Below are 20,028 nucleotides of genomic sequence, written 5' to 3' on the forward strand. Positions count from 1 at the left end.
TGGCCACCCAACAGCTGGGAGTCACGCTGCAGAGACACAGCAGCAGCGTGTGGCGCAGATGTTCCTCCCACCACCAGGTCGTAGCCGTCCTATTGAGGAGAAGGACGCAGACTCTGTGGTGGAACTGATGGTGGATGAGCAGGCCACCATTAGCTCTGGAACCGAGTCCTCCACCCCCGCCACCACTCCTGTTCGCAAGAGCAGCAGCAGCCGCCCAGCACTGCTTGGGGAGGAGGAGGAGGAGTGCAGTTCTCCAGCCCCAGCGGGCAACACCAGCACCCTGTCACTCAGCACCTTCTTATCCCCAAGCACAGCAAGGCTATGGAGTGCTGTTGCGGCAGAATTGGAGGCGGAAGAAATGCTGATGGGCACTTTGGGGGATGATGCTTTGGACAGTCAGACAGTGGTGAGTTTCCATCAGCCCATGCATGCAGAAGGGGAGTTTGTGGGGTCATCCCAGCAGGACATGTTTGCGGAGGGGGAGGATGATGATGACAGGGTGAAGGACAGAGACTGGGTGGCAGATCCTGGGGATGTCATCAGCTCTGAGGAGGAGGAGGAGGACGCGTCTGCGGGCCTTGCTAGAAGGATCAGCATCGCAAACATAGGCAGCATCAGAAGTGGGCGTGGTATGCAGGCCACACAGCGTACTGATCCGGAGAGTTCTGCCAGTGCCACCAGCCGCACCAAGGAACCCCCCCCCCCCCCCCCCAACCACCACAGGGAGACCAGCGGCAGCAGCACCTTCGAGCCGAAGGGGAAACTTCACCTCCCCAATTTGGAATTTTTTTTACCCTGCTATATGTGGATTGCAAGTATGCCACCTGCAACCAGTGCCGCCAGCAGCTCAGCAGAGGGAAGGAGCCCTCTGCGTACGGCACCACCTCTCTGGTGAACCATCTGGCAAGGAAACACTTTCATGAGCATGAGGAGTTCATGAAGTTGAAGGAAGCTGGCAGTGGCAGACCCGCCACCACTGCGAAGCCGTCGGCAGCAGCCGCCCGCCCTCCTCCACCTCCTCCAGCAGCACCAGCAGGAGTGCGTCAGAAACGCACTACTCCTCCTCCCTCTGCAACTCCTGCCGCCGACACTGAGGCCTGTTCTGGCAGCCAGTCCTCAGTGGCCTCCTCTGCTCCCTCCAGTGATTCCCGTGCCAGCAAAAGGCGTCGCCAGACCCTGCTCAGCGACACCTTCCAGGGGGTGGTCAGAGTTCTGCCTCCCAGCAGCCGTCGCGTGCGTCAGCTGAATGGCTTGCTGGCACGGGCCATGTGCTCCCAACTCCTGCCTTATTCCCTTGTGCAGGAGGGGAGCGACATGCATGCGCTCCTGATGTGTGCAGCCCCCGATTGGCCAATCCCCAGCCGACATTTTTTTGCACGCACGGCCATCCCTGCACTTCACCGCTCTGTGATGGCCAATGTCGGGAGAGGGCTGGATCACGCGGTGGGTCAACGGGTCCACATCACCATGGACTCGTGGAGCAGCCGGTTTGGGACAGGCCGCTATCTGTCCTTCACCGCGCATTGGGTCAGCTTGGTGGAAGGGGGTGAGGAGGGGGGAGCAGCATCGGGCACTGTCAGAGCAGCAGCAGCAGCAACAACGCAGTGGGTGGTGCCACCATGCAGGGTCAGCGGAATTGCAGCAGGTTCCTCTGATCCGCTTCCATCCTCCGGCACACCAGCCCAAACCCCCCGCCTCAGCAGCAGCATGAAGCCCCGCCACTGCCAAGCGCTGCTGGAATTGGTCAGCCTGAGGAAGACCAAACTGACGGCGAACATGTCCTGGCCAAACTCCGAGAGCAGGAGAGGAATTGGCTGACCCCCAGAGGCCTCAGAGTCGGAGAGGTGGTGTGCACGACAATGGGGCAAACCTGGTTGCTGCAATCAGCAGGGGAGACCTGACCCACATCCCCTGCCTGGCGCACATCCTGAACCTGGTAGTCCAAAAGTTCCTGCGGACCTACCAGGGGATGGACCGACTCCTTGAGGTGGCAAGGAAGGTTGTGCGTCAGTTCAGGCACTCGGCTGCAGCCGTAGCGAGCCTGGAAGAGGTGCAGAAGGAGCTGCACCTGCCACAGCACTGGCTCATGATCGATGTTCCAACTCGCTGGAACTCCACCCTGGCGATGTTGGAGCGTCTGGTTGAACAGAGGCAGGCTGTCAGCCAGTACGTTGCACGAGCAACAGTTGCCACCATCACTGCAACTGGGCGTGCCACCACCAACCTCCCGTCCATCATCTCCACGGAGGACTGGGGGCACATGCAGCAGGTGTGCTCAGTGCTGGCACCCTTCCTGCAGGCCACCAACATGATAAGCAGGGACCATGCAATGGTGTGCGAGTGGGTCCCCATGGTGTGTGTGCTGGACAGGGCCCTGTATGCACTGCTGGAAGAGGGAGCAGCAGCCTTGGACCAGCAGGAGCTGCAGGCAGCTTAACAGGCCACCTCTGAGGAGGAGGGCTTGGAGTTGGTGGAGGTCCCTGACCTTGCTGCTGATGAGGGGGAGCAGCAGAGCGCAGCTGGAGTGGTGCGGGGGTGGAGAGAGGATGAGGTGGAGGAGGCAGAGGATGAGGAGGACAGCACTGTCGGCTCTGGGGCTGCCGATGATGTGCCAGCAGACGTGGCCAGACTCTTCCCAATGGCAGCGCACATGCTGAGGTGCCTGCGCAAGGACCCAAGGGTCATCCAGATGAAGCAGAGGGAGGACATCTGGATCTGCATGATGCTGGACCAACGTCTGAAGGGGAAGCTCAGCCAGTTCCTGCCTGCAGGAGGAGACCGTGCGCAAGAAATGAGGGATTTGCAGCTGTCCCTTGTTGAGCGCTTGGAGGAAGCTTTCCCTCAGCCTGCCACCCCCACTGTCCAGCCAGCACAGAGGCAGCAGCAGGTGCCTGCATCCACCAGCAGCAAGCGCACGCGCACCACAGACCTACTGTCTCTGACCAACGAGCTCTACATGAGTGTAGAGCTGACAGGGACTAGAGAGGAGGTGCCTGCAGCAGCATCCTTCTCCAGTCACAGACAGCGCTTGACCCACATGGTGGCTGACTACATGGGGTCCTTCAGCGGGCTTGACAGCGTTGCCCCTGTTGATCCTATGGAGTATTGGGTCAAGCACCTGCCGATCTGGAGCGAGCTTGCGCAGTACGCCCTGGGAGTGCTCTCCTGCCCCCCTTCCAGCGTACTGTCAGAGCGTTGCTTCAGTGCAGCCGGTTGTCGGCGAGAGGGGGACATGAAGTGGCACACACACATTACACCTGCTGCTGCTGTATTTCTTCCTGCTGTCTGTGTCTCCACTGCCAGGGAACACATTAAAAGGTGCTGCTGCCCATGTGCCACCAGCTATTTACGCTCGCAAATAGCTGCATTATTTAATTTTTTTTTTTTATTATTATTTTAGAGGTGTCCGGGTTGAAAACTGTGCTGTCCCAATTGTGTATCGGACACAATGTGGGCTTCACGACCGCTGTCTGGAACCTCATGGTGTTTATTTACGGCCCTGGAACCACCGCTAGGACCCAGGGCCTATTATGTCTCGCTGCCTGCCCTGCTGCCTGCTGCCAGTCTGCCACACACTCAACCTCCTCACGCTGCCTGCTGCTGTATTTCCTCCTGCTGTCTGTATGTTTCCACTGCCAGGGAACACATTACAAGGTGCTGCTGCCCATGCGCCACCAGCTATTTACACTCACAAATAGCTGGATTATTTTGAAAAAAAATTTAAATTATTTTAGAGGTGTCCGGGTTGAAAACTGTGCTGTCCCAATTGTGTATTGGACACAATGTGGGCTTCACGACCACTGTCTGGAACCTCATGATGTTCATTTACGGCCCTGGTACTACCGCTAGGAACCAGGGCCTATTATGTCATTCACATCACACTGCCTGACACACACTACTCCTCCTCCTGTAGCTGCATTGAGCTTCTGCTGTCTGTGTGCTGCTACCACTGCCAGGGAGAACAGAAGAAGAACTATTTTCTGCTGCAACCCGCTCTCCTACCAGCTATTACCACACTACTATTACCACTGCTACCTTCTCTCAGCAGATTCGACCATCAGATAGATTTCTGTCAGATGCCTGTCAAGTCGAATCGGACAGGAATCTATCTGATGTGTGCCACTCACTAGGAACAGATTTCCAATAGATTTGAGAATGAAATCTATTGGAAATCGACCTAAATGAATAATTGGACCATTAGATCCAATGCAACTCTATGGGCCATCGATCTGCTGCCAGCAGCAGATCGACCTAGATTTTCCATCCAGTAAGACAGATAAAATCAATCGAAATCAACCGCAAATCAATCGATTTGCAAATTGAATAGATTTTTGATCAATCGACTATGGAATCGATCGATGGCTGATATCGATCAGTGTATGGACCCCTTAAAGTGAACCTTAAGTCAAGTAAAAAAAAATGAGTTTTACTCACCTGGGGCTTCCCTCAGCCCCCTGCAGCCGATCGGTGCCCTCGCCGTGTCTCTGCGATGCTCCCGTCCCCAGCGGCGACCACTTCCGGTTTCGCCGCCAGGACCCGACGGGCATGGGAACGCGAGTGATTCTTCGCGTTCCCAGCCAAAATATCGCCCCCTATGCTGCTCTTGCGGCCAGGGGGCTGAGGGAAGCCCCAGGTGAGTAAAACTCATCTTTTTTTATTAGGCTTAAGTGCCTCTTTAAGATTATGTGCTCCTAAAGACAGAAGCACCAACTCCCCCCCGCCGCAGGATTAGATTGTGTGTTCCTGAGGATTTATTCATTAAATTAATACATCCTGCAATATTAATTACAGCTGTTGCGGCAGCTAATGTATAATTTGGGGATCAAAAGGCTAAGGAGTAAGCAGCGTTAATTAAGGAGGTAGGCTAGGTTCAAAGTGGTACGCATTATAATGAGCGTGAACTGCAATGGAGACTGGCCACAGACATTAATGCAAAGCCTGCATACAGCTGGCGTACATACTTAAAAATGCCCATAATTACTTGTGTACATACTAAATAGATATAGTAAAAAGTTTAAGTTAGTTCCGCTTTAAGAAAGCGCAGAGCAACTACTGGAGAGGCTCTAGAAGCTGCAGCTATGGCTTGTTTTTATTATGCTAGCAATGAGAAGAGCTGTGGTCACGTGTTACTGCACGAGCCATCAGTGGCGTAGCTAAGGAGCTGTGGGCCCCGATGCAAGTTTTACAATGGGGCCCCCCAAGCACTCTATACATAACAATTGATACGGTACACCAAAATCTGCCAATGGCAACTACAGTGTCAGAGATGCAAGAAGGGGATGGGGAACAGTTTGTTAATATGTACCACTATTCAAAGTATCTATAGAAGTGATTATTATGAGCATAGAACCAATAGAGAGCTAATACTGTAGTTAAAGGGGGGCCCTCTTGCCCAAGGGCCCCGATGCGGTCGCTACCTCTGCACCCCCTATTGCTACGCCCCTGTGACTGCAGCTCAACTGTCTAAATACTTCACAATCAAATTTGCATAACTCCTCCCCAGATGCGCCTCGCGCGTCACAATAGCAGCTCTGTATAACAATCTCCTCTCACCTTCTCTTCTCAAGTTTGCAGTCGGATCGGAGGGAGAGGAGGAGCTGGACGTGCTGCCACACAGCAGCTTTCCCAGCTCCGTATAACAAACCAAGAGACCAGAAGTGAGGATGTCTCACTCTCTGCAGTTATCATTGCACCCGGAGCTCCCCCTTGTGGCTGGCAGGAGGATTGTGCAGGCAGAAGATGTAACGGGAGAAGATGCCTTTGAGTACGAGTTACTGTATACATTTGTAACACTCCTCCTGAGCTGAGTAATGTACTGAAAAAACAACACTCCCCTGAAGTCAATAGGGCAGTAAGTAAGACGCAGTGTGGTACACTGACTATCAGGCGTTTTAGGCCAGTTTCCTAAGCCAAACACTTTTAGTGTCCCTGAACTGTGCCTGGATTAGTAGAGAAGAAGAAAATTCATAAGGTACACTATTTAGCACTTATAAAGGAGCCATACATAAGGCAACGTGGCGGCCGATCGACCATCTTATCTGATTATTATAATCGAATCTGATGAAGTGCGGTGCCACCGTGTGCATGTCTGATCGACGATGCGACCAGTCTTGGGCCAGAATTGGTTGCATGTATCAGTTGGACATTATTATTATTATTATTTAGTATTTATATAGCGCCAACATATTACGCAGCGCTGTACAGTGTATATATATATATCTTGTCACTAACTGTCCCTCAAAGGAGCTCACAATCTAATCCCTACTATTGCCATATGTCTATATTATGTAGTGAACGTACTGTAGTCTAGGGCCAATTTTAGGGGAAGCCAATTAACTTATCCGTATGTTTTTGGAATGTGGGAGGAAACCGGAGTGCCCGGAGGAAACCCACGCAGACACGGAGAGAACATACAAACTCTTTGCAGATAGTGCCCTGGCTGGGATTCGAACCAGGGACCCAGCGCTGCAAGGCGAGAGAGCTAACCACTACGCCACCGTGCTGCCCACATGCCACAAGATGTAGGGCTTACTTGCTCGATCGGGTGCGAGGCAAAGTGGTCGCCAGAAGTTAAGCCTATGCGTTATTACACATTGTAATTCTCAATAACACATTATAATTGTAATGTGAAATCTACGGATAATGCACAAAAATATTTGCATATAAACGTAATAGCTATAATTATGCATGTTAATGTAATTTATGTGTAGTTTCGGATGTGAACATTTTTACACATGCAAACGGATTTTTTCGGCTTGACAATAGCCAAGCGTCTGCAGTATACTGGTTGATAAATGCAAATTGTTTTTGCATACGAATGCATTTTTTGTGAGCCGTGCACGGACAGTTCGCTGACTTACCAGTCCCTACACAAATCCATGGTGTAGGCAATATATTTTAGTAGGGTACATTCAACCCTCGTACCATGTGACTTTGAGTGTAGTTTTTATAAAATCTTTAAAAAGGATTAGATTGTGTGCTCCTGAGGACTAAAACCCCCCTGGATTAGATTGTGTGCTCCTGAGGACTAAAACCCCCCTGGGTTAGATTGTGTGCTCCTGAGGACCAAAACCCCCACTGCAGGATTAGATTGTGTGCTCCTAAGGACCCCCCCCCCCCCCCTTAGGTGACCCAGCCATCCCATCCCAGCAATGCTACAGCATGGTTCTTCCACTCCTTCGCTCCAGTCCTCTGTTCCTCTGATGATTCGGCCCTCCACAGCTCCTTTGATGCTCCGGTCCCTCCATCAGCATCGCAGCACTCCACGTAAAGATGCAGCTCCCTCCTATCACCATGGGAGACTCTTGAAAAGCCTGTGCTTGCCAATGACACAGACATCGCGTGATGCTTCAGGAGGAAGCATCGTAAGATGTCAGTACGATGTCCTGGCCACAGTCAAATCATCCCAGTAGCAGAGCGTACTGTGCATGCTGGGACCACGCTGCAGTAGTGGAATCTGGGGGGGGGGGGGGGGGGGGATTAGTGGCTACAAGTGCCATAGTAGTCAAGTTTTTTTTTTTTTATATATACAAATTTTAAAAAAATATTTAAAAATGCCCATAATTACTAGTGTACATACTAAATAGATATAGCATACCTCCCAACTTTTTGAGACGAGAAAGAGGGACACTTTAGCCATGCCCCTGCCACACTCCTGAGCACGCCCCATCCACACCCATTGTCACGCATACCATAAAGATTTCATAAGAAAAATATGTTGTTTCATAATTTAAACCACACAGGTCCTTTCTGTCCTGGTTCATTTTTCATCATATTAACATTTTATAAGTAAATATCAATTTAAACGATAGGAATAAAGTTTAGAGTAAATCAAACTCATTTTTAAGTAGAGAAATATATATATATTTACATAGAAAGAGGGACAAAGTCCTGAAAGAGGGACACATGATGAGGAAAGAGGGACAGAGGGACAGGGCTCCCAAAGAGGGACTGTCCCTGCGAAAGAGGGACAGTTGGGAGCTATAAGAAAACGCTGAGCAGATACTGGAAAGGCACTAGAAGTTGCAGCTATGGCTTGTTTTTATTATGCTAAGCGTGATTAGAGCTGTGGTCACGTGTCACTGCACGGGCCATCCTCAGCAGCTCAGCTGTGTAAATACGTCACAGCCAAATTTGCATAACTCCTCCCCAGATGCGCCTCGCGCGTCACAATAGCAGCAGCTCTGTATAAACAGTCTCCTCTCTCACCTTCTCTTCGCAGTCGGATCGGAGGGAGAGGAGGAGCTGGACGTGCTGCCACACAGCAGCTTTCCCAACTCCTTATAACAAACCAAGAGACCAGAAGTGAGGCTGCCTCTGCAGTTATCATTGCACCCGGAGCTCCCCCTTCTGGCTGGCAGGAGGATTGTGCAGGCAGAAGATGTAATGGGAGAAGATGCCTTTGAGTACGAGCTGAGCTGAGTAATGTACTTAAAAAAACAACACTCCCCTTAACTAGGTAATCTTGAGTGGTTTGATGTGCAGAAAAATGAACTTCCAACCAATTGGGTATAAGATTATTCTTGAAAAAATGTTTGCTAGAACTGCATCCACTAGCTGAATAGCTTTGAAAATGATTATCCTTGTTGCAGTCCAGTAAGCCATGCTAAGGAATAAAACACAGATCATTCTTAAAGTGGACCTGAAGTCTTGCACAGGACAGAAAAAAAACCTAGCGATTTGCACCCTGTATGTATTTAGAGCGTTTAGCCTGTCTAATCACAAATTGTAATCTGATCTTTCCACTGTCACATGGCTGCCATAAGCCCGTTTGGAAGCACAGGCTGTTAACAAAATGTCTGCTTCCATGAATCAGGAAGTAGACACACTGCAGATATTTTTAGGATTTGTATCAGCTGTAACAAAAATGTTTTTTGTTTAAAGGTTATTATGCTGTTGAGTATCTTTTAGAGCAGAGAGGACTTCTTAATTCAGGTCCACTTTAAGTATTGGGAGATTTTCATAGGATGTGACCTAAAGGTATGTGTAAACACTGTTGCTAACTAGAATCGAGACTTGATCCCTTGAGTAACAGTTCAGGAAGGATGATAGACTGGCTGTTGGTGGAAGGGGTTATATGAACAATGCATTTGGTGGAGATGATCCAGCACCCTGGTTTGCTTGCTAGGATCTTTGCAGAGGTGGCGTGTCAGTGTGTTGTGCACCTTAAAGTGGGCCTGAACTCTTGCACAGGACAGAAGGAAAACTGAGAAATGCACCCTTATGTATTTCTAGAGTTTAGCATTTATGCTTAATCACAAGTTGTAATTTGATCATCCCCTGTGTCACATGACTGCCTATGCAGATAAGCCCATTTGAAAGCACAGGCTGTAAACAATGTCTGCTTCCATGAGCCAGGAAGTATTAAACTGTGCAAATGTATTTTTGGATTTTTATCAGCTGCAACAAATGCATGTTTTGTTTAAAGGCTATTATGCTGTTGTGGTGTTTGTTTTTGTTTTTTTAGAGCAGAGGAGTTCTGAGTTCAAGTCCACTTTAAGCTTTCGATTTTTGTGTTAATACTGCAGTGGAATGTTATCAAAGCTGTAAATACGGGTAAAACTTGAAAAGTTAGAATATTGTGCAAAAGTTCATTTATTTCCATATTTCGACTTAAAAGGTAAAACCAATATATGATATAGACTCATTACATGCAAAGTGAGATATTTCAAGCCTTTTAAATGTTGTAATTTTGATTATGGCTTACAGCTTATGAAAACCCCCAAATCTCAGACCATTAGAAAATTGTGAACATATTTTAGGCTCAAAATGTCAAACTCAAGTCAGCTAATTAATCATAAACATGCAAAGAGTTCCTATTTCATCTTTTTAAATTGAATTACTGAAATAAATGGATTTTTGCACAATATTCTATTTTTTTTCAAGGTTCACCTCTAGCCATTAGAAGGATATAGCAATCTGAGTGAATTTTGCTCCTTCTTGGTTGGTGAACTAGGTTCTTGCCTACACATGTGACCTCTAGATTGGTGAGAAGCCAGTCTTGCTGTCCTGCTCTGTGAAAAAGCTGGATTCTTTATAGCGAGTGTATTTCCAAGCAATATGCTACCACATAGTGTTATACCCACCTCATTCAGCACTGATAAACCGTTAAAAATGTAACAGTAACTATGGTACGCTGGTAAAGTTTGCTAGAGTTATTCTCTTGGTGAAGAATGGCCTTTTTAAAGATGCCAACCTAGCATAAACAAGTTCCAATTAATGGTGGACAACTCGTAAACTGCATTATTCACTAACTGTATAGAAAGGTTTATATGTACATTGGCACTACTAGTAACCATATAGAAATCTTACAGAAAAAGATATATGTGCATATGGTTGGATGTAGCATGCAGGGAGAGAACCTTGCCCTTGCGAACTTACCATGTAAAAAAAAAATTAGGGATGAAACAAGACACAGAATATTTATGTTGTGCTTTTCTCCTGGCAGGCTTAAAGGGATACTTTAGGGGGGAATATGAAGGTTCAGAACGCTCTACCCCCTGAGAATTAACCAGCAGGTGCAGAATCAAAGGAGCCAAGCCAGTCCACAAATATGCAAAGAAGGATCCGCAAACCAAATGCTGGTAAAAAAGTAGCTGTATTCTTTATTCAAAAAATTCCATGTTGCAAAGCAATAAAAACCACAAGGTTCAACTGACGCGTGTCGGGCTTACAATCTGCCCTTAGTCATAGTTAAAAGTGAACCTAGAAGGGGAAGGCCTTATGTAGGTGGGAGAAGATCAAGCTCCTCCCTACCTCAACCAGCCTTCACCTTAAAGGAGACATGTACAGGTATACATATGCATAAATACATACAAAAGTTGTTGAATATATCAAAAATCAGTGTACAAGTTAAAAAATTTTAATACATGCATAAAAATCATCTCTGAAGAAACAATGTGCCTCCAATTACCCACAAGGAAATAATACACAGAAGGGGATAGAAAACACAGAACCCCAAAGAGGGCGAGGGGAAAAGGAAAAAAGCAGGATTAATGATCATATACCAAACTCAAATCCCAACGTTTGTTGAGACCCCTAGGGACACGAGTATCAATCTTATGAATCCAATATGCCTCTCGCCTTAAAAGCAGCCTATATGTATCTCCACCCCTTTTAGGACTCACTACCCGCTCTATCCCCTGGAAAACAAAAGAAGAAAGATCACCATTGTGTACATCTTGGAAATGTTTGGAAACCACCGACTTTTTGAAGGTGTTCCAACTCGTGCCACAGTAATGTTCAGCAATGCGAGCTCTCAAATTGCGGGTAGTACACCCCACATATTGTAAGTGGCACTCATTGCAAGAAATAACATAAATCACATACTTGGTGTCACAATTCACATATTGTTTTATAGGGAAACTAGTGTCAGTAGCAAAAGAGAAAATAGAGGATCCCTTTTTGTGTAAATGGCAATGACAGGTTTTAAACCCACAGGGATAAGACCCAACCGTAGCAAGCCAAGTGGGAGGACGGGACGGGGTAGAAGATTGAAAAGAACTAGGAGAAAGAATCGACCCAAGGGTGCGTGCCTTTCTGGCAGAAAAACGGCACCCCTTCTCCAAAATACGTTTAAGTTTAGAGTCAGAATGTAGTACCGGGAGATATTTCCTCACAGTATTTACAATTTTATTGAACTCCAAACTGTACTCTGTAACAAAAGTCACCCTGTCGTCACAGTTCCTATCTCGATTTTTAGTGCGTAAAAGTTCGTGGCGCGGTTTTCTAGTGCCTCTGATTCGTCCCCTCGTAAGCTGTTGTTTTGTATAGCCTCTTTGTTTAAGTCTATCTTCCACTACATGGCATTCTTGCTCCAACTGGTCAAGATTAGAACAGTTGCGAGCTGCCCGAGTGAATTCACCAGTAGGGATAGCATTGATGGTATGCTTAGGATGACAGGAGCTAGCAAGGAGAATGGAATTACCTGCTGTGGGCTTGCGGTATGTTTTAGTAGAAACTTGATGAATTGAAGAATCCCTAGTTAAAGTCAGGTCTAAATAGTCAATATGCGTGTTATGATGGTTCATAGTAAAAGTCAAGTTAAGTGCATTATTATTGACATAGGCCAAAAAATCTACGAGAAGGCCGGGAGGACCCCCCCACATTAAAAGCAAATCGTCTATAAACCTGCCATACCAAACGATATGAGAGGCAAAGGGGTTCTCATCCCCAAAGATGCGGAGCTCCTCCCACCACCCCATAAATAGGTTGGCCAGGGAGGGGGAAAATTTCGCTCCCATAGAAGCTCCGCATCTCTGGAGGTAGAACCCCGAATCAAACATAAAGTAATTGTGTGTGAGGAGGTACTCCACGGCCCTCAAGAGATAAGACTGCAGGGAAACGTCAAAGGTGGAGTATTTGGCAAGATGGAAGTCTAAAGCCTTCAGCGCAAGTTCGTGCGGGATGGAAGAGTAAAGAGAGGCAACATCCAATGTTACCCAATGGAAATGTTCCTCCCACTCGAAATTGGCGAAAGTGGACAAAACGTGTCGAGTATCCTGCAGGTGACCAGGTAGCCTCAGAACTAAGGGCTGCAGGTGCGCATCGACCCACTCGCCAAGGCGCTCGCCCACTTACCATGTAAAAAAAAAATTAGGGATGAAACAAGACACAGAATATTTATGTTGTGCTTTTCTCCTGGCAGGCTTAAGGGGATACTTTAGGGGGGGAAGGGGAAAATGAGTTGAACTTACCCGGGGCTTCTAATGGTCCCCCACAGACACCCTGTGTTGGCGCAGCCACTCACCGATGCTCCGGCCCCGCCTCCAGTTCACTTCTGGAATTTCTGACTTTAAAGTCAGAAAACCACTGCACCTGCGTTGCCGTGTCCTCGCTTCCCCTGATGTCACTAGGAGCGTACTGCGCAGGCACAGACCATACTGGGCCTACGCTGTGCGCTCTTGATGACATCAGCTGGAGCGAGTACACGGCAACGCAGGCGGAGTGGTTTTCTGACTTTAAAGTCAGAAATTCCAGAAGTGAACCGGAGGCGGGGCTGGAGCATCGGGGAGTGGCTGCGCCAACACAGGATGTCTGTGGGGGACCATTAGAAGCCCCGGGTAAGTTCAGCTCATTTTCCCCCGACACCCCCCCCCCCCCCCCCTACAGTATCCCTGTAAAGCACCAGAGCTGCAGCCACTAGGGCGCACTTAGTAGGCAGTAGCAATGTTAGGGAGTCTTACCCAAAGTCTTAGGGTCCTTTTACACTTACTGTGTTATTGTGCGTTGGTACGTGTTTTTTTTTTTTTCCATTGCAGTGCATTAAAAAAAAAGCTTTCAGTTAAAACGAGTATAGTGTAAAAGAGGCCATAGGGAAACCTGAACAATACTTTGAAAATCCGTTTTCTTACAGTTAAAACTGAGACCAATTGATTAAGTGTAAAAGGGCCCTTAACCAGCCACTGCTGGAGGTGGGTCAGTATGTTTTCAGGGGCGGTACGTGTTTAGATTATGTTGGGCCGGAAGCATAGCTTTTCCATAGGCTGAAGGAGAATGCATTGGTTCGATGGTATGTGGTTCTGAAAACATGACTTATAAGGGTGTACCTAAAAACTTCCAAGGGCTGGTGTGTGACAATTCAGTTTTTGGAAGGGAATTCAAGAGATAGACTTATGAGGAGGACATAAGGTTATGAGTGGAGGGTTCAGTCAGATTGTCATCTAGAAAGTTAGAGGACAACGTATGTTGCAGCCTTGAACTAAATTACAATTTTTTATTTTTTCTTGGGGTCTTTGGCATCAATAAGTTGCATTTTACCATTGAAATTAAACAAATCTGATTGTCTGTTTTTGGCCCGCTCCCTTTTCAGAATTTAAACCCCAGTCTCCCAGTGACTGACTGTACCAGATTTAAGGCCTCTGCCATTAATAGTGTATGAATGGCAGCAATGTAAATATTCCCCTTGAAAATCAATTGGTGAATTTTGAGTGGCTGTTGTAGGCTCCACCTACATTTCTGAATATTAGTCCCAGTCACCCAGTGGCCAATTGTGTCAAGTTTTGGAACCCTGCCATGTAAAAAATTAAGTTGTTGGCGCTGCCCACTTTTTCTAACCTTGACATACAGTCACTCAGTTATCAAGTTTATCAGCTTTGGGGTCCTTAGCATCAATACTTTGTATATTCCCATTAAAAAATAAACAAATCTGATTGGCTGTTTGTGGCTCCGCCCCTTTCTGAATTTGAACCCTAGTCACCCAGTGACCAACTGTACCAGGTTTGAGGCATCTGCTATTAACAGTATAAGAATGGTAGCATTAAATATTCCCTTTGAAAATCAAAAGGTGAATTTTTATTGGCTGTAGATCAGGTTTTTTTTCCAACCAGGGTTCCCTGGAACCCCAGGGTTCCTTGAGTACTCTGCCAGGGTTCCTTGGCATTTTATCCCATAGTGGTAGAAGTATAATAGAGCACACTATATAATAGGTGGTACTGTAACAAGAAGCACTAAATTGGGGGCTCAGACCATATAATGAGTGGCAGTGTAATGGGGGTAGTAAAATAAACAGCCACACATACTTTTAAAGACCATGCCTCCTGCAAAATAAATGTAGGGGTTTCTTGAGATCAAAAACATTGTTTGCTGGGGTTCCTTGAGATCCAAAAGCTATTTGCAGGGTACCTCCAGGGTAGAAAGGATGAGAAAGGCTGATATAGATAATGTGTGTGTGTGTGTGTGTGTTACTTTTTAAGTGCTTCAATTTCTTTGCAGAACCACTTTAGGTAAAGTACTTTCAAAGTAAAATTTCACTTAAAAGGGCCCAAACTCCCATAAACGAGACAAGGAAAACACAGATACATCCACTTCTGTGTGTTTACAGGAAAAGCCCGTCTATTTCTCCCTTTTCTGCAAGTAAATGGCAAATGTAAATTAGGGCTGTCAGCCTGTCTGAACTGTGCTGAGTTGTGAATTCAGACACACAAATAAATACAGGTGCTGTAATATGTACGAACAGAGGCGCCAAGCAGAGTAAAACAATGTTCTAAAAATGATAAAAAGAGGGAAGTCGAGGTGGACTTACCCCCCTCTGGTAGTGGACATATATTTAAATGCAGCGTAAAAAATATACAATTTATTCACAGCTCCATAAATTGCAACGCGTTTCGCAGTCAACAGTCCCGCTTCATCAGGCAGTACAGGAGCATATAAAACTGGTTCAGGTCCATAAAGCGTGTGAGCGCCTCTGCTTACATTGGGTCCACCCCTGGTGGAGGGGTTCTTTCCCCTTTTTCCTGTCTGCAGAGAGCGACTTTTATACCTGGGTGGGGTCGGGTACTAATACTCCCCACCTGCCTGTCAAGTGGTTGCCTGATGGTAACCCACCTTTGTGAGTATAAGAACCTTTGACATTACATTATATATTGAGCTTACCAGACAATATTGCACTGTTGGGCTCTTGGTGTCCTCTATTTTGTTTTTACAAATAAATACAGGAGATTAACCCTTTCTGTACTAGCAGGAAACCAGAAAGTGAACACTGCAGGATCTCTGGAGTTCTATAAGCTGTAACAAAGAAATGTTCTTTAAAGGGTATTAGGGTGTTGCTTAACTTTTTAGAACAAAGAGGAAGTTCTGAGCTTAGGTACGATTTAATCTTACACTATATATCTCTCTCTCTCTATCTATCTATCTATCTATCTATCTATCTATCTATCTATCTATCTATCTATCTATCTATCTATATATATATATATATATATATATATATATATACTCCACTGTTAACCACTTGAGGACCACAGTGTTAAACCCCCCCCCCCCCCTAAAGACCAGGCCATTTTTTCCTAAATTCGCCACTGCAGCTTTAAGGCCTTGCTGCAAGGCCGCAGAACTTGGCACACAAGTGATTTCCCCCCCCCCCCCCTCCCTTTCTCCCCATCAACAAAGCTTTCTGTTGGTGGGGTCTGATCGCTCCGCCAGTGTGTATTATTTATTTTTTTATATTTTTTTTATTCATAAATATGTCTATTTTTCTTAAAGAGACTCTGTAACAAATGTTTCAGCCTTAGTTCTTCTATCCTATAAGTTCCTATGCCTGTTCTAATGTGCTCTGGCTTACTGCAGCCTTTCTTAATTGCACTGTCTCTAGAATAAATCTTATCTCCTTTCCTCTGTCGTGTCTGTCCGCTAAAGGTGCGTACACACGTCAGATAAAAATGAAAGATCACAGACCAATCTTACCCCCTTCCATGTAGTATGAGAGCCATACTCTACACAGTCTTTTCTATGGAGCTGCACTCCCCATCAGACAGAAATCTTTGCAAGATGCTGCACACACAGATGCTGTACACATGCAACAGATCAGTATCTGCAAAAGATCTGTTCCTGCAAAAGATCCGTTCCTGCAAAATGCATTCAAAGTCTATGATATCTGCAGATCTCGTACACACCTTGTTTAACGGACAATTATCTGTAGATCAGATCCACCAGGTTGGATCTTCAGATCGGCAGATAATTGTCTGATCTGCAGATGAATGTCCTGTAACAAGGTGTGTATGAGATCTGCAGATGTCATAGACTATGAATGGATCTTTTGCAGGAACAGATCTTTTGCAGATACTGATCTGTTGCATGTGTACAGCATCTTTGTGTGCAGCATCTTGCAAAGATTTCTATCTGATGGGGAGTTCAGCTCCATAGAATAGACTGTGTAGAGTATGGCTCTCATACTACATGAAAGGGGGTAAAATTGATCTGTGATCTTTCATTTTTATCTGACGTGTGTACGCACCTTAAGTCTTGGATGTGTGGAATGTGCAGGGCTGCTTGTGATTGGATAGAAGCGATACACACCCTCTGCAGGCCCCCTGTCCACTCTGTATGACTCACACACTGTTTATGTGAGCCTATCACAAGCTGGTTAGTTTGTTTGTAAACACTGCCTAAAACTGTTAATTACAAGCCAGGATTACAGCACAGAGGGGCACAGGAGAAAACAAGGAATAGAATGGTATGCTTTTTAGTGTAAGAATATTAGAGTACAGATTCTCTTTAAATACCTCCCTCCCCCCCAGCCAGCCAATCACGGCGATCGGCTGTCATAGGCTTCAGCTTATGAGAGCAGATTGCTCTCCTGTGTCCCACACGGCTGTCCCCAGTACAAAGCTGCCTTAGATCTCAGTGCTGTACTATGTTAATAGACTGCGGTTTCACGGTCTAACAGTTTCCTAGCGGCAATCGCTGCTGGGAGACCAAGCAGCGTGCGCGATCTCCTGCAAAACAGGCTCTCAGTACCTTACGCCGATCGGCGTTAGGCCACGCCCATGGGCGTGAAGCGATTGGCTAGTGGTTAACCACAAGAATGGCTTGCTACTTTTGAGTCAATTAATTGACTTTTATCCGTGCAATGATTATAACACTAAAGCCTTGTACCCACATAGAGGAGCATCTCTCATCTCACAGGGATCAGAACTTGAGCCCTCGGGTGACTGGGGTTGAGTTCCATACAAACACGTTGCTAGCCTTTAGGTTGTGTTGCTCTGGAGGGTTGATGGAGCATGTGTGCAAGGCTTAAGTGGTATGAGAAGCTATGTACTATTTGTCCTGGCAGAGACTGTTCTCTTTCTCGTTACTCTTCTGCAAACTCCCTTTCAAAATATTTAAAAATTGACATGGTAGATTTGGAGTCCTAGGTTTCATTTGACAGGACGCTTTGTTCAGTTTTTATATTGTCCTCATTCAAGATTTGCTGCAACCAGGACTGATAGGGATTGGACTGAGAGGCTCTGACACCTTTGTCAGGCTTATTAGAAAATGTCAGCACTATATACAATAGTAATACAAAGCAGAACATTAATCACCAATTTGACAGTGTGCCCTGTATCTTAAGCTGCATGAGTGTAATTAGCTTTGTTTATATTGAGGTGTATATGTGACCCAAGAAGGAGATAAGGAGAGATCTTTGAGTGGTGTCAGCCACAGGGAGTGGGGAGCCTGGCAAGTACCCCAAGGGCGAATTAAGGCCACTGTGATTACTGGCCCATCGCAGCTGGTGTGTGGATCTTTTAGGGTGTCCTTGGTGGTGGTTACAATCTATACAAAGAGGATTTATGGTCGGAGCGCTGGTCTGGTATAAAGACAGTATTTTCAAGAAAGGACCGACTCAAACCTTTTTTCCCAGAAGCGCACCCATAGAACTGTGTGGCGTACAGGGACTACGTTCATTATACCTACTGTGTAGATTCACTAGATTGGTGTATGCCTGTTACATAAGGGTTATATGTGTGTCATAGTTGAAAAATCATATTGATTGTATATAATATATTTGAATCATATTGATTAGGTAAAGTGTAGGCATCTGAGCGCTGTAGAATTTTTTTGGTTAACAGTGTAATTAGCTTGCCAGCAGATGTAGATGTAGCTCACAGCCGCACCACTCTCTTCTAGCTCTGCCTCTGCAAAAGAGATTGAAGCTTAACCATTTGTGTGCTCTCTGCACAGTTTATCCTGCTAATTATTTTTGTTATTTCCATAAATGGTAATGAAGCCCCCCCTCCACCTCCGAAGTTAACATGCTGTTGCTAATCTCTTAGAGCAGAGAGAAAGTTCTGAGTTTAAATCCATCAAACATGTCTGGCATCCTTAGTCATATTTAGGAGTGGAGAGATAGAGTTAATTATATATGTGCTCGGTTTATTTATATTTTGTGTTTTATTTTGGTTCAGGTTTGCTGAAAAGCAGGCTCTATTCACTTAGTAAATTAAAAATACAGAGGGGGGGGCGCTCAGTCACAGATCAGGCCCCAATGACACAGCATGTAAATAATTCAAAGCAGACCCCCAGTCACACAGCAGACCCCCAGTCACACAGCATTATGCAGAATAGACCCCCAGTCACAAATGTGCACACAGCCAAAATCCTTATCATAGATTAGGGCCCAGGGACACCAATAAATTCCAGTCACAGTGCATAATACTTCATAACACTGCAGGCTGGCCCCTTGAGCATGCCCTTAGTGGCTGCCTCGTTTTGAGTCCAACAGGAGAAAAGCACAAAAGCCTTGCCTACGTACAAGCAGCTTGAAACTGTCTTTAACCTTCCTGGCGGTAAGCCCAAGCTGAGCTCGGGCTATGCCGCACAGGAGGATTACTCAGGCCCTGCTGGGCCGATTCACATAAAATGCGTGTACTGCCCGATCGCCGCCGATTAGCCGCCGATCGCCGCACCAACCCCTCCCCCAGACCCCGTGCGTTGCCTGGCCAATCAGTGCCAGGCAGCGCTGAGGAGTGGATCGGGACTCCCTTAGACGTCACAACGTTGGTGACGTCATCCCGCCCCGTCGATGGGGGAAGCCATCGCCGGAGGCGATGGAAGCGAGCGGCTATCATGTAGCGAGCCCTAGGCTCGCTACATGATTTAAAAAATAAATACATTTAAAAACAGTGCTGTGCTGCCCACTGGTGGTTTCTAATAGACCGCCAGGAGGGTTAAGCCCAAAGCCAATTCTCCCACAGCTAACTTCCTCTCTCCTGTTAGAGAAAGACAATCTACATTGACTTGCCAGAAGAGATGAAATGGAGACCTTGGGTCAGCAGCTGAACAGCAGAGAATCTCATGAATAAAGCCCCTACAGACTTATGGTTGTCCCAAAAAATTGCTCTTAATCACTGGACAGCATTTCTTCATACAAACCTTCTGTAACCACTTGGAGAAGGTTAGCCAACTTTCAAGTGGTATACAGACTTTAACTTACAAATGTTTTACTAAACACATTCAGGTGTCAAGATTTTAAAGAGGCATAACATGACATAGTCGAATTTTAATGCATCATTCAGGATACCCAATTTTACATTAACTACTTTCACCTTTTGGACGTTGCTAATATGTCCAAAAGGCTGCTGCTGCTCTGTTGCACGCGGCTGCGCACTCTCTCATTCCTGTGCAGCCACTCCTCATTTCAGAGATCAATGAATGGGAAATCCTATATAGAAAGACCAACGTGCTTCAGAAGCCACAATCTTTCTAAAGAAAAAAGTTTCCTGTCCTCCCTGCACTTCCTGTAGGCGAGAGAGAGAGCTTACAGGACTA

The 20,028-nt window shown here is 46.4% G+C and overlaps 1 protein-coding gene across 1 annotated transcript in view; it reads left to right on the forward strand.

Annotated features, from left to right (window-relative positions):
* The first annotated feature begins 8,232 nt into the window (after nt 1-8,232).
* The window catches only part of LOC137537882 (solute carrier family 22 member 20-like), a 390,369-nt gene continuing 378,573 nt past the window's right edge, over nt 8,233-20,028 (forward strand). The window contains exons 1-2 of the mRNA XM_068259827.1: nt 8,233-8,458; nt 10,448-10,583. Of these exons, the coding sequence (XP_068115928.1) occupies nt 10,578-10,583 (6 nt within the window). The 5' untranslated portion in view covers nt 8,233-8,458; nt 10,448-10,577. The remainder of the gene's footprint in view (nt 8,459-10,447; nt 10,584-20,028) is intronic.

This window comes from Hyperolius riggenbachi, chromosome 11 (genome assembly GCF_040937935.1).
Source record: "Hyperolius riggenbachi isolate aHypRig1 chromosome 11, aHypRig1.pri, whole genome shotgun sequence".
NCBI lineage: Eukaryota > Metazoa > Chordata > Amphibia > Anura > Hyperoliidae > Hyperolius > Hyperolius riggenbachi.